The sequence below is a fragment of the Rhinichthys klamathensis genome, unplaced genomic scaffold (genome assembly GCF_029890125.1).
Source record: "Rhinichthys klamathensis goyatoka isolate OS25496 unplaced genomic scaffold, OSU_Roscu_1.1 h1tg000278l_1, whole genome shotgun sequence".
NCBI lineage: Eukaryota > Metazoa > Chordata > Actinopteri > Cypriniformes > Leuciscidae > Rhinichthys > Rhinichthys klamathensis.
This window is the reverse complement of record NW_026606797.1, coordinates 505,001-524,011: the sequence shown is the minus strand read 5'-3', so window position 1 is coordinate 524,011 and position 19,011 is coordinate 505,001. Positions and strand designations below refer to the sequence as shown.

The following is a 19,011-nucleotide window of genomic DNA, read 5'->3' as shown; positions in this document are numbered from 1 at the left end:
AATTTGCTTGTTTTTAATATATATTTTATAAATCGGTTAGTTCCAATCCTTGATTCTGATTGGCCAATAGCTGTGTTTTATTCATGATAAAACTCGGCTATGACCGCTTCACCCAACGGTTCTGTTTATCACTCCGCAACACTGCGGTTCCTATGTTGTTTTTATTTGAGCTTTCATGCATATATTACACATTGGAACGTTGTTGCTGTTCATGGTCGGTCAGGGACTATTTTTTTCTAGCGGAAGGAAGGCTTTTAGTGATTTTACTTCATGAAAGTTGCACTAATATTTATTTTTTTAACTTTAATATTTTTATTGTGTGGTAACAGTTTCATAAAAGCAATAAGGTGCTCGATGCAAGTGCTGTATGGTGAATAAGTAACGGCTGAAGGGGTTACTCCGCTTCGCGTCGAGCCTAACAACGCCCTTCAGCCGTTACTTATTCACGATACAGCACAGCCTCTCGTACCTTATTGCTTACATAAAACACAAAACTATTTTTCTTCCTAGTCAGCTTGTCAAATAGAAAAATGATTATTATTCGATTATTGCTATTTAATATTGCTATTTAATATATGCTATTTGATGATCATGACTTACAGCTTATGAAAACCCCAAATTCAAAATTAGAATATTGTGAAAAGATTTTCATAAGCTGTAAGCCATAATCATCAAAATTATAACAAATAAAGGCTTGAAATATCTCACTTTGCATGTAATGAGTCTATATAATATATTAGTTTCACCTTAAGTTGAATTACTGAAATAAATGAACTTTTGCATGATATTCAAATTTTTCGAGTTTTACCTGTAAATTATAGTGTGTTATTTAACATAATTGTTGCAGATTCGCATAATTCTGAGTTTGCATTTCACTGTTTTTATTCATCATGAGGAACCCTGAATCTGTTTATTTGCCAGTGAGAGGAGTAAATGCTCACATTAGTCTAGAACTACAATCCCCATCATGTTCACACACAGCCCAGACAGCAACATGTGTCGGCCCAGATCCGGTACACCTGGATTCCACACGGCCCGGATGTGGGCCGGATCTGGGCCGACACTATGTTGCTCTTGCCATACGCGATAGACTGTCCATGAATTGTCTTGGCGATGATTTTTTCGTGGTTGCCATGGGTCTTTCACCAACTTTCCCCATTACACGGCCTGGGACTCACACACACATGCAGGTGACACATGACCTATGGACAATTTAACGTCCCCGATTCCCCCATAAACCAGAGCACACACAAGGAGAACATGCAAACACAGACCGGACTCCTGACTCGAACCGGGGACTTTCGTCGGGGTCTCGACTCGGACTCGACCCTTCAAAGACTCGGTCTCGACCCTTCAAAGACTCGGTCTCGACTCGGACTCGACCCTTCAAAGACTCGGTCTCGACTCGGACTCGTCCCTTCAAAGACTCGGTCTCGACTCGGACTCGACCCTTCAAAGACTCGGTCTTGACTAGGACTCGACCCTTCAAAGACTCGGTCTCGACTCGGACTCGACCCTTCAAAGACTCGGTCTCGACTCGGACTCGACCCTTCAAAGACTCGGTCTTGACTAGGACTCGACCCTTCAAAGACTCGGTCTCGACTCGGACTCGTCCCTTCAAAGACTCGGTCTCGACTCGGACTCGTCCCTTCAAAGACTCGGTCTCGACTCGGACTCGTCCCTTCAAAGACTCGGTCTCGACTCGGACTCGACCCTTCAAAGACTCGGTCTCGACTCGGACTCGACCCTTCAAAGACTCGGTCTCGACTCGGACTCGACCCTTCAAAGACTCGGCCTCGACTCGGACTCGACCCTTCAAAGACTCGGTCTCGACTCGGACTCGACCCTTCAAAGACTCGGTCTCGACTCGGACTCGACCCTTCAAAGACTCGGTCTCGACTCGGACTCGTCCCTTCAAAGACTCGGTCTCGACTCGGACTCGTCCCTTCAAAGACTCGGTCTCGACTCGGACTCGACCCTTCAAAGACTCGGTCTCGACTCGGACTCGGCATAGGCGGTCGCATCCCCATCACTAGTTAAGACTGCTCCTCTAAACAATTCCCAATCTAGCTTAGTCTGTAGGCCTAACTGTTGATCATTAACTGGGGTGATATTAAATCATGAATATCAAAACTGACATGTCGAGACAAAATCTCGACTCGGACTTGGTTCCTCAAAGACTCGGTCTTGACTCGGACTCGACTGTATTTGAAAACCAACGGACTAGGTCTCGACTCGGACTCGACCCTTCAAAGACTCGGTCTTGACTCGGACTCGACTGTATTTGAAAACCAACGGACTCGGTCTCGACTCGGACTCGACCCTTCAAAGACTCGGTCTTGACTCGGACTCGACTGTATTTGAAAACCAACGGACTCGGTCTCGACTCGGACTCGACCCTTCAAAGACTCGGTCTTGACTCGGACTCGGCATAGGCGGTCTAGTCCCCATCACTAATAAAGAGTCTCTAATGTGGCCCTGTTCCTCACACATGCACTGCAGACACAGATGCTTGAACCCGGCTCCTTCTTTCAGTCTAATCTTCTTCAGCAAAACTTCAGTCTCACTGCTCTCTCTCTCTCTCTCTCTCTCTCTCTCTCAGAGATGAGACTCTGTGATATAGTTCAACAGAATGCATCATTCATTTGGTTGTCCTTTGTAACTCTGATATCACAGCCCTCCCGACTGTTTTTGAAGTCTTCTCTTCTTTGCTGCGAGACACTTGTGTGCTTGACGGGGCAGCTTGTTTGTCAGATGGACATGATTGGTCTGAATATTCATCTGGAGATAAGAGTGTGTCGTCTGTCAGGAATGTGTTGTGAGGTTGTTTGGCATTCCTCCTTCAGGCCTGAGAGGAGACGACTGACCTCAAGCCACTGAAACCGGTGTTTGTGTGCGTCTTCAGCGCTTCCTCTCCGTCTGCCGAAAGCATCAACAGTTCACCTCGGTTTACTGTGTCACACACACTGTTTACGCCGTACAATGATGTTTAGCTCCTCGGCCTCGTGTAATAAGAGGAGGTGGAGGTAGGGGAAGCGGGGGAGGCTCATGAAACACACACACACACACACACACACACACACAGAATGTGTCTGGACTGTAGTCTAATTTAATTCACGTATGCCATGTTGAAGAAAACCTCAGCGACGCAATGTGGCGGCCAGATACAGGATATACTGGGACTTTTGTTTTTTTTTGCATTTCATATGGAAAAACTAATTGCATTAGGTTTGTGCACACATGCATGTGTGGTATTTTGAAAGAAAACCCGAGTGAGATATGCTTCTCTCTGTTTAGCTTCGCTCACCATTCACACGATTAAAATAGATCCTTATGTGTGAACCTTTCAAGAACATGTCCAGTTCATATTTTACCACACAATCAACAGAAACATATACACTCTAAACAATGCTGGGTTGTTTTAACACAAATTTGGGTCAAATATGGACAAACCCAAATGCTGGGTTAAAAATGTAATTTAAGATTTTCAACTTTCAACTGTAAATTGGGTTTGGGTTTGTCCATATTTGACCCAAATTTGGGTTGAAACAACCCAGCATTGTTTAGAGTGTATATGTTTCTGTTGATTGTGTGGTAAAATATGAACTGGACATGTTCTTGAAAGGTTCACACATAAGGATTTTTAAAGCATTTTTTAGCGTATACATGCTTAACAATAATAATATTGTAAAACGAGTATAGAATAGTTGAAATAAAAACCTGTATGCATTTGGTCATGGAACACACAGCAAAAAGAAATAAATAAATACATAAATACACAGAATCTATTATACTCATGCCATACTATAGCTTTGTGTGTGGAAAAGACAACAACTGTTCTAAGAAACCAAGGCTTCACGGGGCTTACTGCTTTAATATATATCCTTTGTGACCTGCAGAAAGAGAGTGAAGGGGAGAAAGTTAAAAAGACAAACAACCGGGACTCAGATTGCAGGAAACCGTGTGGAGGAGCAGAATACGAGACATGAGGAGTCAAACCCTTGGTTTATACTCGGCACAAATGGAGTTAATTAGAAACTGGAGAGAGGATTATGTGTGAAAGCAAAGCCCTGTTTATTTAAGAGATAGACCCTGATCACATGAAGTGACCTCTGACCCCTGAGAAACACATGCACACCAGTTCTTAGAGTAGGAATAACTCTCGACAGCCCAATTCATAAGCATCAGATCACACATAAATATACAATCCGGTGTGTAGGCCTGTGATCTCTTTGAACAGGGCAAGGCTATCACGTCTGTTATCCTGCAGCTCTGTGTTATCGCTCTGGGAAAGGCTTTTATTGGCTCCAGGTAATGGGATAGTTTATGTTAGGAGACCCCCATGTAGAGGGGAAGTGGGGTCTGCTCTTTCCCCTTTCACCATCCTCTTTTCATTGGCCACAAGCCTTCAATAACATATATTATTCTCTTGCTTGTTCAACCAAAACCATTGGGAGACGTTTTAAATTAAATATGCGAATGGTAGCAGTTAACGCAGTTCAAGTTTTTTTTTTTACATTCATTAATCTAGAACAATGTCCTGATATTTAGTTGCATGCATTAAAAATGCATTAGCATATAAATAATTATTTAATAAACAAAAAAATGGGGATTAGGCTACCACTAGCATTTTTATAAAATCAAATATTTTCTTTCCAGTACAAATTATAAGTAAGATTGAAGTAAAACATGAACATACATTTTAGTATTTGGTATGTCTGTCTCTGTTTTGTAATAAAGACAGACTTTGCAAAGGTATACCAAGACAAAAAACTAATTTTGGCTACTCCCAGCCATTTCAGAAAAGCACAAATCCGTTATTTTGGTTTGGGATTTTAAAATGTACAACCCAAATCATTGGGAGACGTTTGAAATTATATATGCAAATGGTAGCAGTTAATGCATAAGGCATTGTGAACTAACACTTTTTTTTTTTTACATTCATTAATCTAGAAAAATGTCCTTTTATTTAGTTAAATGCATTAAAAATGCACTAGCTTAAAAATCATTATTTCCTTAAAAAATGGTACCACTAGCATTTTTTTAATCAAATCTTTTCTTTCCAGTACAAATTTTATGCAACATACAAATGAACGAGTAAGATTGAAGTAAAAAATTAACATGCATTTCAGTATTTGGTATGTCTGTCCCTGTTTTGTAATAAAGACAGACTTTGCAAAGGTATACCAAGACAAAAAATACATTCCCCAACTCCCAGACATTTCACAAAACCATCAAATTGAAGCACAAATCAGTTATTTTTTAAAAATGTCTAGCACTAAAGGTTGTTGGAGTGTGTCATAGGAGTGACTATCTGGGTTTGTGATGACAGCAACAGGTTCTGGACTTTACATCAGCACTCTCAGAGTTCAGATCCAGGCCTTGTTTTTGTTTTCAGGGCCCCTGAGGGTCTCACCTTAGGTTTGCTTCAACACTGATGACAGATTCCAGACACTACGACTCTTATTGTGTTTATTTAGACAGTTTGGAAAAGGAGTAAAGTCAGATGTGTGAAGAGCTAGAGGCAGTGAATGAAAGAGGTGGGATCATGTTTCGTTAAAAGCCCACCGTTGATTCCAGACTCATTCCCACTCATTGCTACAGACGGGTGGAGTTAAGGAGCACTGCACACTCCTCCCTCGATGTTTGTCATTGACTCACAGGCCATTCCCCCTTGAACGAGCCATCCCAGTTCCACAGCTCCTCACTTCAGTCCTAAGCCGGGAAGCAGCAGCTGTGTGTGAGTGAGTAGTGCTTTAGAATAACATTGATTTGGCTTAAGCTCCATTTAAAAATCAGAAGGGTCTGAACATAATCTTTTATGAAAGTGGTTTTGTTGTGTGAAAGTGATCAATATTTTACCATGATTGTTTATTGTTTAATATTTGTATTAAGTAACATGTCCGTTGATTTCAGTAAAACTTAGTTTTACGGGTAACACTTCTACGAAGTTGTAACTCTAAAGCTAGATTATTTTCTAATTTTTGTGACTCTTATATTCTCTTTAAATGGTAATTTATAGAGTACCTGGTTGTGGTGCTACTGTTTTAATCATAAATTATTTTTAAAGCTTTTTAGTATTTCATTTTAACCATAGAGTAGGTGTATAGCTATATAGGTTTTAGTGTATAGGTTTTTGAATATCTTTTGTGAATTGTAGATGTCTTGTGAGGCATTAGAATGCCTATCTAGGTGCTTAGCACATTTGACCCTACGTAAAAGGAAATAGGAAACCTCACACACAGTCATGCTCCAGGTTTTGCTCCTTCTGGCAGCTCTTATTGAGTGTCCACCCTGTTACGCCCACAATATGGGCTCCGCTCCCCTCATTATCCAATATCGTGTCTGGGAAGAACAGCCCTCAGGGACTAGGGTGGGTCGCCTGCTGGATGACCTACGTGAGCGTGGGGTGACAGGGTCACTGGAAAACTTCCGGGTCGTGCAACATGGACACGCCCCACCGGTCACAGTTGCTTTAAGGGATGGTACTGTGTCAACACTAGGCCGGCTGGACCGTGAGGAGCTATGCTCAGGTGAAGAACTTTGTGAACTGGCCTTCAGTGTGCTCTACAGAAAGGGTGGTGCTATGCATTTCCTCTCAGTTCATGTGGAGGTGATGGACCTTAATGACCACAGCCCAGTCTTTTCCAGTCTAGTGCAGGAGGTGGAGATCTCGGAGACGGCCTCACTAAAAATGCGCATCCCTCTGGACCGTGCTGTAGATCCAGATTCGGGACCGAACGGCCTGCAGACTTACTCTCTGTCTTCCAACCTGCACTTTGCTCTGGATGTCCGAACCTCTGGAGGGGCCAAGCAGGCCGAATTAGTGATCATCAAAGAATTGGACAGGGAGTTGCAGCCATCTTTAGAACTGGTTCTGACAGCCTGGGACAAAGGAAACCCACCAAAATCAGGCAGCACAAAAGTTATAGTCACGATTCTCGACTCCAACGACAATAGCCCTGTATTTGAGGAGGCCCCAACAGTTATTGAGCTAGCAGAGGACACAGTTCGTGGGACGATAGTCATCAATCTCCGTGCTACAGACCCTGATCAAGGTGCTAATGGAGAGGTTGAGTACTCCCTTAGTAAACATGTCCCACTGGAAGTGCAAAGACTATTTAGCATCCATCCCAAAACAGGTGCTTTGACTTTACAAGGCCCTTTAGATTTTGAAGAAAAGAATGTGTTTGAGGTAGACCTCCAAGCTCGAGATCTGGGGCCCAATGCTAACCCGTCCCACCACAAGTTGCAGATTAAATTGCTAGATGTCAATGATAATGCTCCTCGTATACACATAACATGGAATCCACAAAATTCCCCTGTTGCAACAGTCTCAGAGGGAGCACCAAATGAAGCTTTCCTTGCTCTCGTGATGGTATCTGATGCTGATTCTGGGGCAAACGGGCAGGTACAAGTGCACATTCTGAGTGGATCTGGCCCCTTCAGACTCAAACAAATCCATGGAGACAATTACATGATTGTAACCAATGATACTCTGGATCGTGAGAGACAGATGGAATATAACCTTACTCTTCTAGCGCAAGACAGTGGTGATCCTTCTCTGTCCTGCATTAAGCACATGACTGTCCATGTTTTGGATGAAAACGATAACGCACCAATGTTTACCAAAAGTCACTACCGGAGTGTCCTCAAAGAGAACAACACACCTGGCTTCCATTTCTTGACTGTGGAGGCACATGATGATGACCTGGACCTCAGTGGAAGGGTATCATTCTCCATTAAAGAGTCAAATGAACTGGGGACACCAACAGCATTTTTCTCTGTCCACCCCAGCAGTGGGGCTGTAACTGTCCAGCAATCATTAGACTATGAGGAATCCCGTTCCTACTCATTTATTGTTGAGGCTGTAGATCAAGGATACCCACCAAAGACCAGTAGTGCAGCAGTGCTGGTTGAGGTACAGGACGTTAATGACAATTACCCCATAATCCATGAGCCACCTCCCATGAAGGGAGTTGCATTGCTAAATGTCCCAGTGAATGTGGACAAAGGGGAGATTGTGACTGAACTTGGAGATAAAGTCCTGGAGGATAACTTCCTCAAACCAAGAAATTACTCTTCCCTCAATAAACCCGAAGGTTTTCTGGCCACTACCATTCGGGCCAGTGATCCAGATTCTGGTCTCAATGGAAGACTAAGTTTTGGAATAACAGATGGCAACCCTTCTAACATATTTTTTCTTGACAAAGCTACTGGGCAACTCTACGTGAACACATCTAACGCAACAGAATTGATCGGCAGAACTTTTAAGCTGGGCATAGCGGTATCTGATATGGGAACGCCTATGCTTACCACAAGAACCACCTTGGAAGTAACTTTCATCAATTTTCGTGACCACCTGAAGAACTTGTCTCGCGATAACCAGGCCAAGTACAGTTTTACAATGCTTTTGGCCATTTGCCTTGGATCAACCTGCCTGGTATTATTTCTAGCCATTGCTTTGGCCAAGACATTCTGTCATCCTGACAAACGGGATAACCGTGCTTACAACTGTAGGCAAGCTGAGTCAACCTACACAAGTCACCCACGACGGCCTCAAAAGCACATTCGCAAGACTGACATCCAGTTGGTACCGGCACTTCGGGGTCGTAAAGAAACCCCACAAGAAGATGAAGCTGAGGCATTGTCATCTACATTACCCTTAGTGGAAAAACCAAATCCACAGGGCCAATTTACACTTACACCAACCCTTGCTCGCATGACTCAAAATCAAGCTCATATGGAAATGGATGGGAACCCACCACTTACTCAAAGCAAGATACTCAGAAAGCCTGGGAGCATAGAGTGGAACGGGACACTTCCCTATAACCCAGGAACACCCTATCGAACCCTGCAAAAGACCAGAAATTCTTCCTCCTCTTCTTTCGCAAACTCACAGACCAGCACACTTAGACGAAACAAAAATGACGACGTCAAGCCCATGAACATGGACCCCTCACAAACAATGGCTTCAGTTCCTAGTAATCAGGCCACATTACGGAGACCAAAGACCACAGAAAGAAGAGGACGGATGGAAGAGTCAGACCACAGGCAGATCCTAAAGAATCTTGTTCGGCTCTCTATGGCGGCCTTTGCAGAAAACGGTTCTATTGAACTGTCCTCTGCCTCACCGGAGGTGCAAGTAAGAGATTTTGTCTTTCTTTTTTTAATACTATTTTAACATTTCAGATATGAAAATACATTTTACTTTGAAGGCTATTTCAAGACACGCCAGTTCATATAAGCTCAAGTAGATTATAGTTTTCCCACTCTGGAGTTGTACCGGCCCATATCTATAGCAGCCTTAGGGGACAGTTGACAGATGATGAAGGCATGATGAAGTGTATTCAGAAACAGTTCAGTGTCACACAGTAACTTAAACCTTTAATATGCCTCAGGAGAAAACGCTGCCAATCCTCAATGTTATCACATTACAGAGTCCCACTGAATGTGATAAAAAAATACAGATTCATTCCATAGTCCATAATACTTCTGCACAGTAACATTATACTTCTCTGGCATGTATGGGCTGGAGGGAGTCAGCAACAAATAGCTTGAACTGATCTGATTCTCATTATATTCAAAAAGAAAAGTGAGAATAACTACTTTTCACCAGCTAATATTTCAAAACACCCAAAAGTGCTGTGCTAGTCAAATGCTGTATCCTTTGGGTCTGGGTCCACCCAGGTGCGCACCTCTACCAAAGTGTTTAGCAGAACAAAAGGTCCTGGCACGGGTTTGAGCCCTCACGTGAATACTGAGGCCAGTCAGGAAGAGCGTGGATCCTGACCTCCCTCCACCCCTCTCTCTTTTCCTCCTCTCTAATCCACCCTCCCTTACTCACTTGGCCCAGTTGGCAAATTAGACCTGTGGCGGCTGCAGAGGAAAGGGGTTGAAATGTCACCGGTGCCTGTCCTCGCAGCCAAGGCTGGGTTTCTTCTGTGCATCCTGGAAGGAAATAGCCTCTAGAAGAATAGACCCTGTGTAGAAACAGCTTCCTGTCCTTAACAACTTAACAATCTCTCGAACCAATTTTCCCATCCCAGACTGCTTAATGGAGACTGGCCGTCTAATATGTTGTAGCTTAATCTGCAACAAACACTTTACATTTTATTTTGATGGTCCCTTTTGAACATTCTGTTGACTATAAGTAACCTTGCAATTACATGCCAACATTACAGTATTAGTAGACTGTCTGCTTAATATCTGCCAACTCTTTATTGTGGTGGTCCTCCAACAGACAGTCTACTAACTATAGGTAACTTTGTAACTACATGTCAACTTACTCTAACCCTAACCCTACCAGTCTATCAATACTCTACTAACACTGAGTTAGCAGGCATGTAGGTGCAACGTTACTTATAGTCAACAGAATGTTCAAAAGGGACCATCAAAATTAAGTGAAACCCAAAACAAAAATTATATCGTGAATTATGACATTCTACCAAAACCAAATGGCCTTTAAACTTGTCATGCATGGGATTTGTGGTAGTTCAGACATCTTGAACACACAAATTGTTTGGTGTCTTTTTATTATATATAAAAGATTAAAGTGAGTTATATGATAAGTTCCCCTATATACTGTAATACATGATAAATGTTGTGTCTTTTTAATTCTACAGCAGGTGTCTCAGCTCCTGTCTCTTTTGCATCAGGGACAACTTCAGCCTCGACCAAATTTCCGTGGAAACAAGTATTCCCACAGAACTGGCCGGTAAACCTTTTTTAACTTCCTTTTGACTTAATTGATACAACTCTTGACTAAATAACACAGAACACAAAGCAATACCACAATAACCAAACTATCACAATAGCCATCTTAGAAGTCGATCTGTTTATCAGGTAGATTACTGGTATAAAAAAAAGGACATATCAGTCAGTGAGAATGAGGTGTCTGATCAGCCCCCGTTTGTCTTACTTCTGATTGGTATCCAGTAGAATCCACTACTGTTTCTATAAATTTGACTTATGTTCATTTAGAATCCAGAAGAGAAAGGATAGACTGTGATTCATCTGTGCAAGACAGGGCTTGCTGAAAACAAAGACGGCACAGTCACACTTCCTTTTGCTGTGTGTTGTTTGAGTTTCAATGTTAGCTCACAGAAAAATCCCAGCTTTGAGAACACCATTTAACTGATATCAGAGATAATCGTACCTCTTTCACCTGATATTCCCTTACCAAAATGTATTGTGCCGGCACCATGGTACAGTGATGGTGCCTTGGTACTTCAATATACCATGGTACTGAATGATCACCATATAAAAATATCATACAATAGTACTTCAATGAATACCATAGTATTCCATCATGGACGTGTCTAAATAGTATCCAGGTACCATGTTAAAAATACCATAATACACTTCTATACTATACATAATACAGATTTCTATGTCCAATTCATTTGCCAGTGCCAATTTCACATGCTTAATTTCTCAAAACATCTTACTATGAGCTCTTTCACTTACTGTGATGTTGAACATTTTTCTGAACCGCTCTGCCTGCTTTATTCTCATTGTGTGCTGTAGGTCAGGGGCTCAGGATGCTGATTGGCTGAGCACTAAAGACAGCGGTCATGGCGAGAGTGAAATGGGGGATATGGACTGGGAAACCGGCAGAGACTCACCTGTCGACCCCTTATATGAAGAAGGCCTCACTAATCTGCTGGCATCTGGTAAATGTTCATACTTTTAAAACCAATTGTTATTTTAATTTGAGTCCAATAAAAGGGATAGTTCACCCAAAAAGGACAATTCTGTCACTCAACCTCATTTTGTTATTCAAAATACAAATCAAGATATCAATGTCTATCAATTGAAAGTCCACACAACCAAATCTTTTTCTTGTGTCAAAAAATACAGTCTGAAGAGACAAGACCGCTTTATATGATAATTTAATTTAGGCTTTGATCAACGCACATGCTTGCTTGATTAGCGAGAACAAACCTCATTGGTTGTCGTGGGTCAAGCATTTGAGCTTCTATTTAAAGTCCCCCTGTAGTCAATAATTGTATCCCCTAAACTCATCTTTGATCACCAAAATGACATATTTTAATGTTTTTTTTTCCCATGAAAAAAAATTTCAAGGAAAAAAAGAAAGCTATTTTCTTCATGCCTTCAAATACCTTGAATGTAACTCGACACCCTTGCCTCATTTAGTATGCGTGGTTCTATGAATATGCAAATGAGCCCCGCCTCCACTCACTCACTCAGCTCAGAGATCCACTGGTTGACGATCACACGTTGATCTGATTGGTTACAAGGTCGTTTGTGACGTCAGAAACACCAGCGATTTCAAACCGTGTTTTTGAGACTGTCTTTGGTTCACTGCAGTTTTAAGCAGAAAATACTCAGCAATGCTGTCGACTTATGAACTTACACATGGTGTGTCTTAAAGCATATTAAAAACACCACATAGACACATAAACAACATTAAAAGCTGGATTTACACCACAGGGGGACTTTAAGATATTTGATTGGCTGTGTCAATGTTTATGCATGAATAAAAGGCTAAATTAAACAAACGAAATGAGGGTGAGTAAATGATGATAGTACTTTCATTTATGGGTAAATAATACATTAAGTCATACCACACAAGTAACAGTGATGTTGTACTGAATATCCAGTGTGCTACAAACACAGAGCTGAGAGATACAAACACTGAAATATTGGACTAAATATCAGCCATTTGTAGCTCTGCAAAACTGTAATGAATTTGAGTAAGATCAGAGGAACAGAGCTAACTGTGTAAAGTCAGGTGACATGAAATGGCTTCCTGATTCTAAATACAATACAGGATTTAATACTTGTTATAGGGGATTTCCAGATTTCTCACATTTATCCTGTTTACCACATTTTTTTCCATATACAGTCCAGTAAGACAACAAGGCAGAAACATCCATGCGTAAAGTCTGTTGATCTAATATAGGTAGATTTCTGCTGCTGTGTTTCCTTTGTCTATGTTTAGAGTAAATGTTTGTGTGCAGTTCCTTCCATCTATTGTTCTGAGGTTTAGCACGCTCTAAATTAACGGGGACCTTTTTTGTTCTCCTGAATCAAAGGTCTGGTTTGTTTTTCTCTGTTTTATCTCTGATGTCTGAGCAGATTTACCTCAAATCTTAATCTCAGTGTTCATTTTCACCTAATCAAAGATACACAGTGAATGATTTTACATGCTGCTGTCTCTGAGATTTATCCAAAAGCAAGCCTTCATAGGTGTCTCAAGAGGTAGACAGCAACATTAAATTGCCTTTTAAAGTGCCCCATTTTGCTTTTTGATATTAACTTTCATGTAGTGTGTAATGTAGCAGTTTGTGAATGTAAAAGGTCTGCAAAATTTCAAAGATTAAAGTGCAGATAAATGGAGTTATTGTCTCCTGAAAGAAAGAATCATTTCTGAACTGCCTGAAACGAGTCGTCGGTAATTTCAGTTTCACTTCCTGCACGAACCAATCAGAGCAGAGTAAACCGATCACAACAGACTGACCAATCAGAGCAGAGTAGACCAATCACAACAGACTGACCAATCAGAGCAGAGTAGACCAATCACAACAGACTGACCAATCAGAGCAGAGTAGACCGATCACAACAGACTGACCAATCAGAGCAGACAGAGTAGACCGATCACAACAGACTGACCAATCAGAGCAGAGTAGACCGATCACAACAGACTGACCAATCAGAGCAGAGTAGACCGATCACAACAGACTGACCAATCAGAGCAGAGTAGACCAATCACAACAGACTGACCAATCAGAGCAGAGTAGACCGATCACAACAGACTGACCAATCAGAGCAGAGTAGACCGATCACAACAGACTGACCAATCAGAGCAGAGTAGACCGATCACAACAGACTGACCAATCAGAGCAGAGTAGACCGATCACAACAGACTGACCAATCAGAGCAGAGTAGACCAATCACAACAGACTGACCAATCAGAGCAGAGTAGACCGATCACAACAGACTGACCAATCAGAGCAGAGTAGACCGATCACAACAGACTGACCAATCAGAGCAGAGTAGACCAATCACAACAGACTGACCAATCAGAGCAGAGTAGACCGATCACAACAGACTGACCAATCAGAGCAGAGTAGACCGATCACAACAGACTGACCAATCAGAGCAGAGTAGACCGATCACAACAGACTGACCAATCAGAGCAGAGTAGACCGATCACAACAGACTGACCAATCAGAGCAGAGTAGACCAATCACAACAGACTGACCAATCAGAGCAGAGTAGACCGATCACAACAGACTGACCAATCAGAGCAGAGTAGACCGATCACAACAGACTGACCAATCAGAGCAGACAGAGTAGACCGATCACAACAGACTGACCAATCAGAGCAGAGTAGACCGATCACAACAGACTGACCAATCAGAGCAGAGTAGACCGATCACAAGACTGACCAATCAGAGCAGAGTAGACCAATCACAACAGACTGACCAATCAGAGCAGAGTAAACCAATCACAACAGACTGACCAATCAGAGCAGAGTAGACCAATCACAAGACTGACCAATCAGAGCAAAGTAGACCAATCACAACAGACTGACCAAATAGACTGACCAATCAGAGCAGAGTAGACCAATCACAACAGACTGGGTCATCTGACCAATCAGAGCAGAGTAGACCGATCACAAGACTGACCAATCAGAGCAGAGTAAACCGATCACAAGACTGACCAATCAGAGCAAAGTAGACCAATCACAACAGACTGACCAAATAGACTGACCAATCAGAGCAGAGTAGACCAATCACAACAGACTGACCAATCAGAGCAGAGTAGACCCTCGAAAAGGCGGGGTTTAGAGTCCGAATCCTTTATTGAACTGTTTCAGACTGTGAGAATAGAGCTGATGCTGCAGTGGATGTTATGAGAAGATTATAAAGTTTGTTTGATCTTGGATGCATATAAAGCTTTCGTCGGAGACTCCAGGAACCTGTAAAATAGTATGATAGGAGAACTTTAACAACCATAGTTTTTCAAGAACTGCACAATCTTTCTCAATAAAGACAATCCCAGAAAGCATAGCGATAAACTCACTCTAAATTACTTTAAGATGGTGGTCAGAGCTGAGAATATTGTCTATTAATGCATTTATTCCAGTAGCAAATTATCAGTAAAAAAAGGTTAACTTTTTTAATGTAATATTTGTGTGTGCTTTGTATTGAATCACATGCTAATATGCATAAATCAAACTCTTTTGGAAAGATAAGCTGCGTCTCCTTCATGTGCAGATTATTCTCTGTAGTGTGTGTAGATCTGCTGGATCATGTAGAGCGTCCACTGTAATATACTATAAGGGTCCACCCATAAGGTTTCTTAGAAGTCATCAAGGCAGTTCACTAGGTTTTCAGAGCAGAGTGTGTGTGTGTGTGTGTGTGTGTGTGTGTGTGTGTGTGTGTGTGTGTGTGTGTGTGTTTGGTTGAGTCAGTGTTGCCTTAGAGCTTCATCTGGTTGTGGTGTTAGTCATGCTGGAGACAGGTGGTTGTGTGTTCACTGAGGGTTTCTTCTGAAACATGCAGACACACATCCCCCGCTCTAGAGTCGCCTCAGCTTAACTCCTGACTCACATGCAACCCCTTCAGCAGACTGCCTTCAAGAGTCACACACACACACACACACACACACACACACACACACACACACACACACTCTTTCTCTCTCTCTCTCTCTCTCTCTCTCTCTCGTGCGCATGCGTGGGCGTTTGTTGAGTGAGTGAGTGCGGAGTGTGAATAGGAGCGTGACTGTGGAGTCTTTTCTTCATTTTCAAAGGTCTGTTTTACTTATATGTTGTTTCTTTCACTGGTTTTTATTGTGTATGGTCACAAAGCACTGGGAACATTGTGGTGAGAACGGGGAGTTGGATTAGCCAGTTTTTAAACTGGCTGCTGCCATGGCGAATGCGGAGACGACGAGTTATGGGCAACTCACCCGGCAGCATGGAATAAAAGTGCCGGTTGGAGTTGAGTGCTCAGTCGAAGAATGTGTTTTAGCGGTAGGAGCGGTGGTGGGTGTTGGTCACAGCAGCATTCGTTCGGCATCGAGAATGAACGGTGCGGTGGTGGTATTTTTAGACAAAATTGAAAAAGCGAATGCGGCAGTTGAAAACGGGATAGTTCTCAATGATAGTTTGATTAAGGTCTTTCCACTTGTTAACCCAGCGAGAAAGGTTTTGCTTTCCAATGTGCCTCCATTTATTAGTGATGAAGCGCTGCAACGTGAATTATCACGATATGGACAGTTGGTCTCGGCTATTAAGAAAATTCCATTAGGGTGTAAATCCCCGTTGTTGAAACACGTTGTGTCTTTCCGCAGACAAGTATATGTTATTTTGAGGAGTGATATTGACGAACTTAATATTGCTTTTAAATTCAAAGTTGATAGCTTTGATTATGTAATTTTTGCAACAACGGAGAGTATGAAATGCTTTGGATGCGGGAAGGTGGGGCACTTGGTACGCGCGTGTCCAGACAAAAATGCGTCAAATGGTACAGAAGAGGAAAGTGGATCTCAAAATCTAAATGAGAGTCAGAGGGTGGAAGAAGAAAGTGAAGTTGGTGAGGTTTCGGATTTGAGTGTGGGCAATGAAGAACCAGGAAGTAGTGGAGTGAAGTGTAGTGAGAAACGGATTCGAAAAGATGATGAGATAATGGATGTTGAGCTGGATGAGATGGTGGGTGATTTACTCAAAGAGGACGAAGCAGCATTTAAAGTGCCAGCAGTGAAAAGGAAGTCTAATGTTGGTGAGATTGTAATTTCATCAAAGAAAAAGGCACAAGTTGAAACCAGTACTAAAAGTTCTCGGGAGGTGTTGAACGATTTGTCTGGCTCAGAGAGTGAGCAAGAACTTTCTGAAGTTCAAGTTGAGGAAGAGGTGAGACAAGACTATAGTGGTTACAGTTTGGAAAGAATGAAACTTTTTCTCCAGCGTACAAAGGGAATGAGGAATGTTGAGGTCATAGACTATTTTCCTGATCTTTCCTTATTTATTGACTCAGTAAAAATATTAATGAAACAGAAAGATGAAGGTTGTTTGTCAAATCCTGAGCTGTATCGTCTAAAAAAGATTGTACAAAAAGTGCGTCCTCAAGCATTGAATAATGATTTGTCACAAGAATAATAGCGTGATATGGACCTGGCTCTTTGTGTTTTTTTCATCCCTCATAATGAGTAATTTTAAAATATCTTCCCTGAATGTAAATGGGGCGAGGGATGCAAGCAAAAGAGCGCAGATTTATGAGTTAATGAAATAAAAAAATATAGATGTCATGTTTTTGCAAGAAACTCACAGTACAGAGGATAATGAAGTTGAATGGATGAAAGAGTGGGAAGGAAGTATTGTTCTGAGTCATAAGACTGCTCTGAGTGCTGGGGTGGCTGTTTTGTTTTCAAAGACTTGTCTACCAATATCGTATGATGTTACAGAAGTAGTAAAAGGTAGACTAATTAAGATAATAGCAAAGTTTTGAAAATGCTAATATGGAATTGATAAATGTCTATGCGCCTGTAAAATCAACAGAAAGAATGTTGTTTTTTGAAAATGTATGTGATAGCATAAAGCAATGTAATACAGAAAATGTTTTAGTACTGGGTGGAGATTTTAATTGTACAAGTAATGACTTAGACAGAAATCATATGGAGCCTCATATGGCTTCAAGAAGTAAATTAATAAATGTGATCAAAACTTGTCAACTTTGTGATGTGTGGAGAACTTTTCATTGCGATGAAAGACAGTATACATGGGCTCATGTGAAAGAAAACTGCATCTCTTTAGCAAGATTAGATCTTTTTTATTGTTTTAAATATCAGAAACAATGTTTTAAATCTTGTGATATTTGTCCTGTTGGTTTCTCTGACCACTCAATGGTAGTAGCATGTGTTTTTATTAATTCTGTTAAATATAAGAGTGCCTACTGGCATTTTAATAGTGCTTTACTTGAAGATGCTCACTTTTGTAAGTGTTTTTCCTTCTTTTGGTTGGGGTGGAAGTCTAAAAAGTCTTCTTTTACATCTCAACAACAGTGGTGGGAGATTGGGAAGGTGCAAATACAGAAACTTTGTAATCAGTACACTTTCAATGTTACTAGAGACATAGTTCAATCCATGAGAAGTCTTGAGATGGATATTGTTGAACTGCAGGCGCTAAATGAAGCCTCTGCAAATCAAAATCAATTGCGGGCCCTTAAAGGAAAAAAAGCAGCCTTAGCAGATCTATTAGGTACAAGGTCTCAGGGGGCGTTGGTTAGATCCAGATTTCAAAGTCTTTCTGAAATGGATGCCCCGTCTAAGTTCTTCTTCAGTTTAGAAAGAAAAAATGGCCAAAGAAAAAGTATTCAGTGTTTACGGGCGGAAGATGGGAAAGCTCTGACTGAGGCCGCTGATATTCGAAAAAGGGCTGTCGGGTTTTATAAAGAGCTGTATTCCAAAAGTGTGGTGGATGGCCAGTTAATGGCTGAATTTGTGTCCAATCTACCAAAAATAAATGAAGATTCATATGCAGAACTGATATGTCCCTTAACAAAAGGCGAATTGTTTAATGCCTTGCAGAGTATGAAGAATGGAAAAGCACCCGGATTGGACGGGTTGCCTGTTGATTTTTACAAGGCATATTGGCATTTGTTGGGAGATGATCTATTTATGGTTTTAAGTGATAGTTTGGACAAAGGACAACTGCCACTAAGCTGCAGAAGAGCTGTTTTGACTTTGCTCCCCAAGAAAGGGGATCTCAAAGAAATAAAAAATTGGAGGCCAGTTTCTTTATTATGCACTGATTATAAGATTTTATCAAAAGCTTTGGCAAACAGACTGAAGAATGTAATTGGACAGATTATACATTTAGATCAATCCTATTGTGTACCTAATAGATCAGTTGTGGATAATATATCCTTAATTCGAGATATTTTGGAAGTGTCTAGACTGTTTGGGAAAAAATGTGGCCTAATTTCCCTAGATCAAGAAAAGGCTTTTGATCGGGTGGATCATCAGTTTTTATGGCAC

General features: G+C 41.5%; 1 protein-coding gene and 1 long non-coding RNA gene across 3 annotated transcripts in view; one reads left to right on the top strand and one right to left on the bottom strand.

Annotated features, from left to right (window-relative positions):
• The window catches only part of LOC130102862 (uncharacterized), a 35,284-nt gene that overhangs the window by 13,168 nt on the left and 3,105 nt on the right, over nucleotides 1-19,011 (bottom strand). The gene's annotated exons all lie outside the window — the stretch shown is intronic.
• pcdh12 (protocadherin 12) overlaps nucleotides 6,071-19,011 on the top strand; it is a 25,007-nt gene continuing 12,066 nt past the window's right edge. The window contains exons 1-4 of one of the 2 annotated variants that reach the window (XM_056268958.1): nucleotides 6,071-6,102; nucleotides 6,133-9,145; nucleotides 10,659-10,717; nucleotides 11,530-11,675. In XM_056268958.1, the coding sequence (XP_056124933.1) occupies nucleotides 6,248-9,145; nucleotides 10,659-10,717; nucleotides 11,530-11,675 (3,103 nt within the window). In that variant the 5' untranslated portion in view covers nucleotides 6,071-6,102; nucleotides 6,133-6,247. Of the gene's footprint in view, nucleotides 6,103-6,132; nucleotides 9,146-10,625; nucleotides 10,718-11,529; nucleotides 11,676-19,011 lie in introns of both variants that reach the window. The other variant, XM_056268957.1, reaches the window with a different exon arrangement.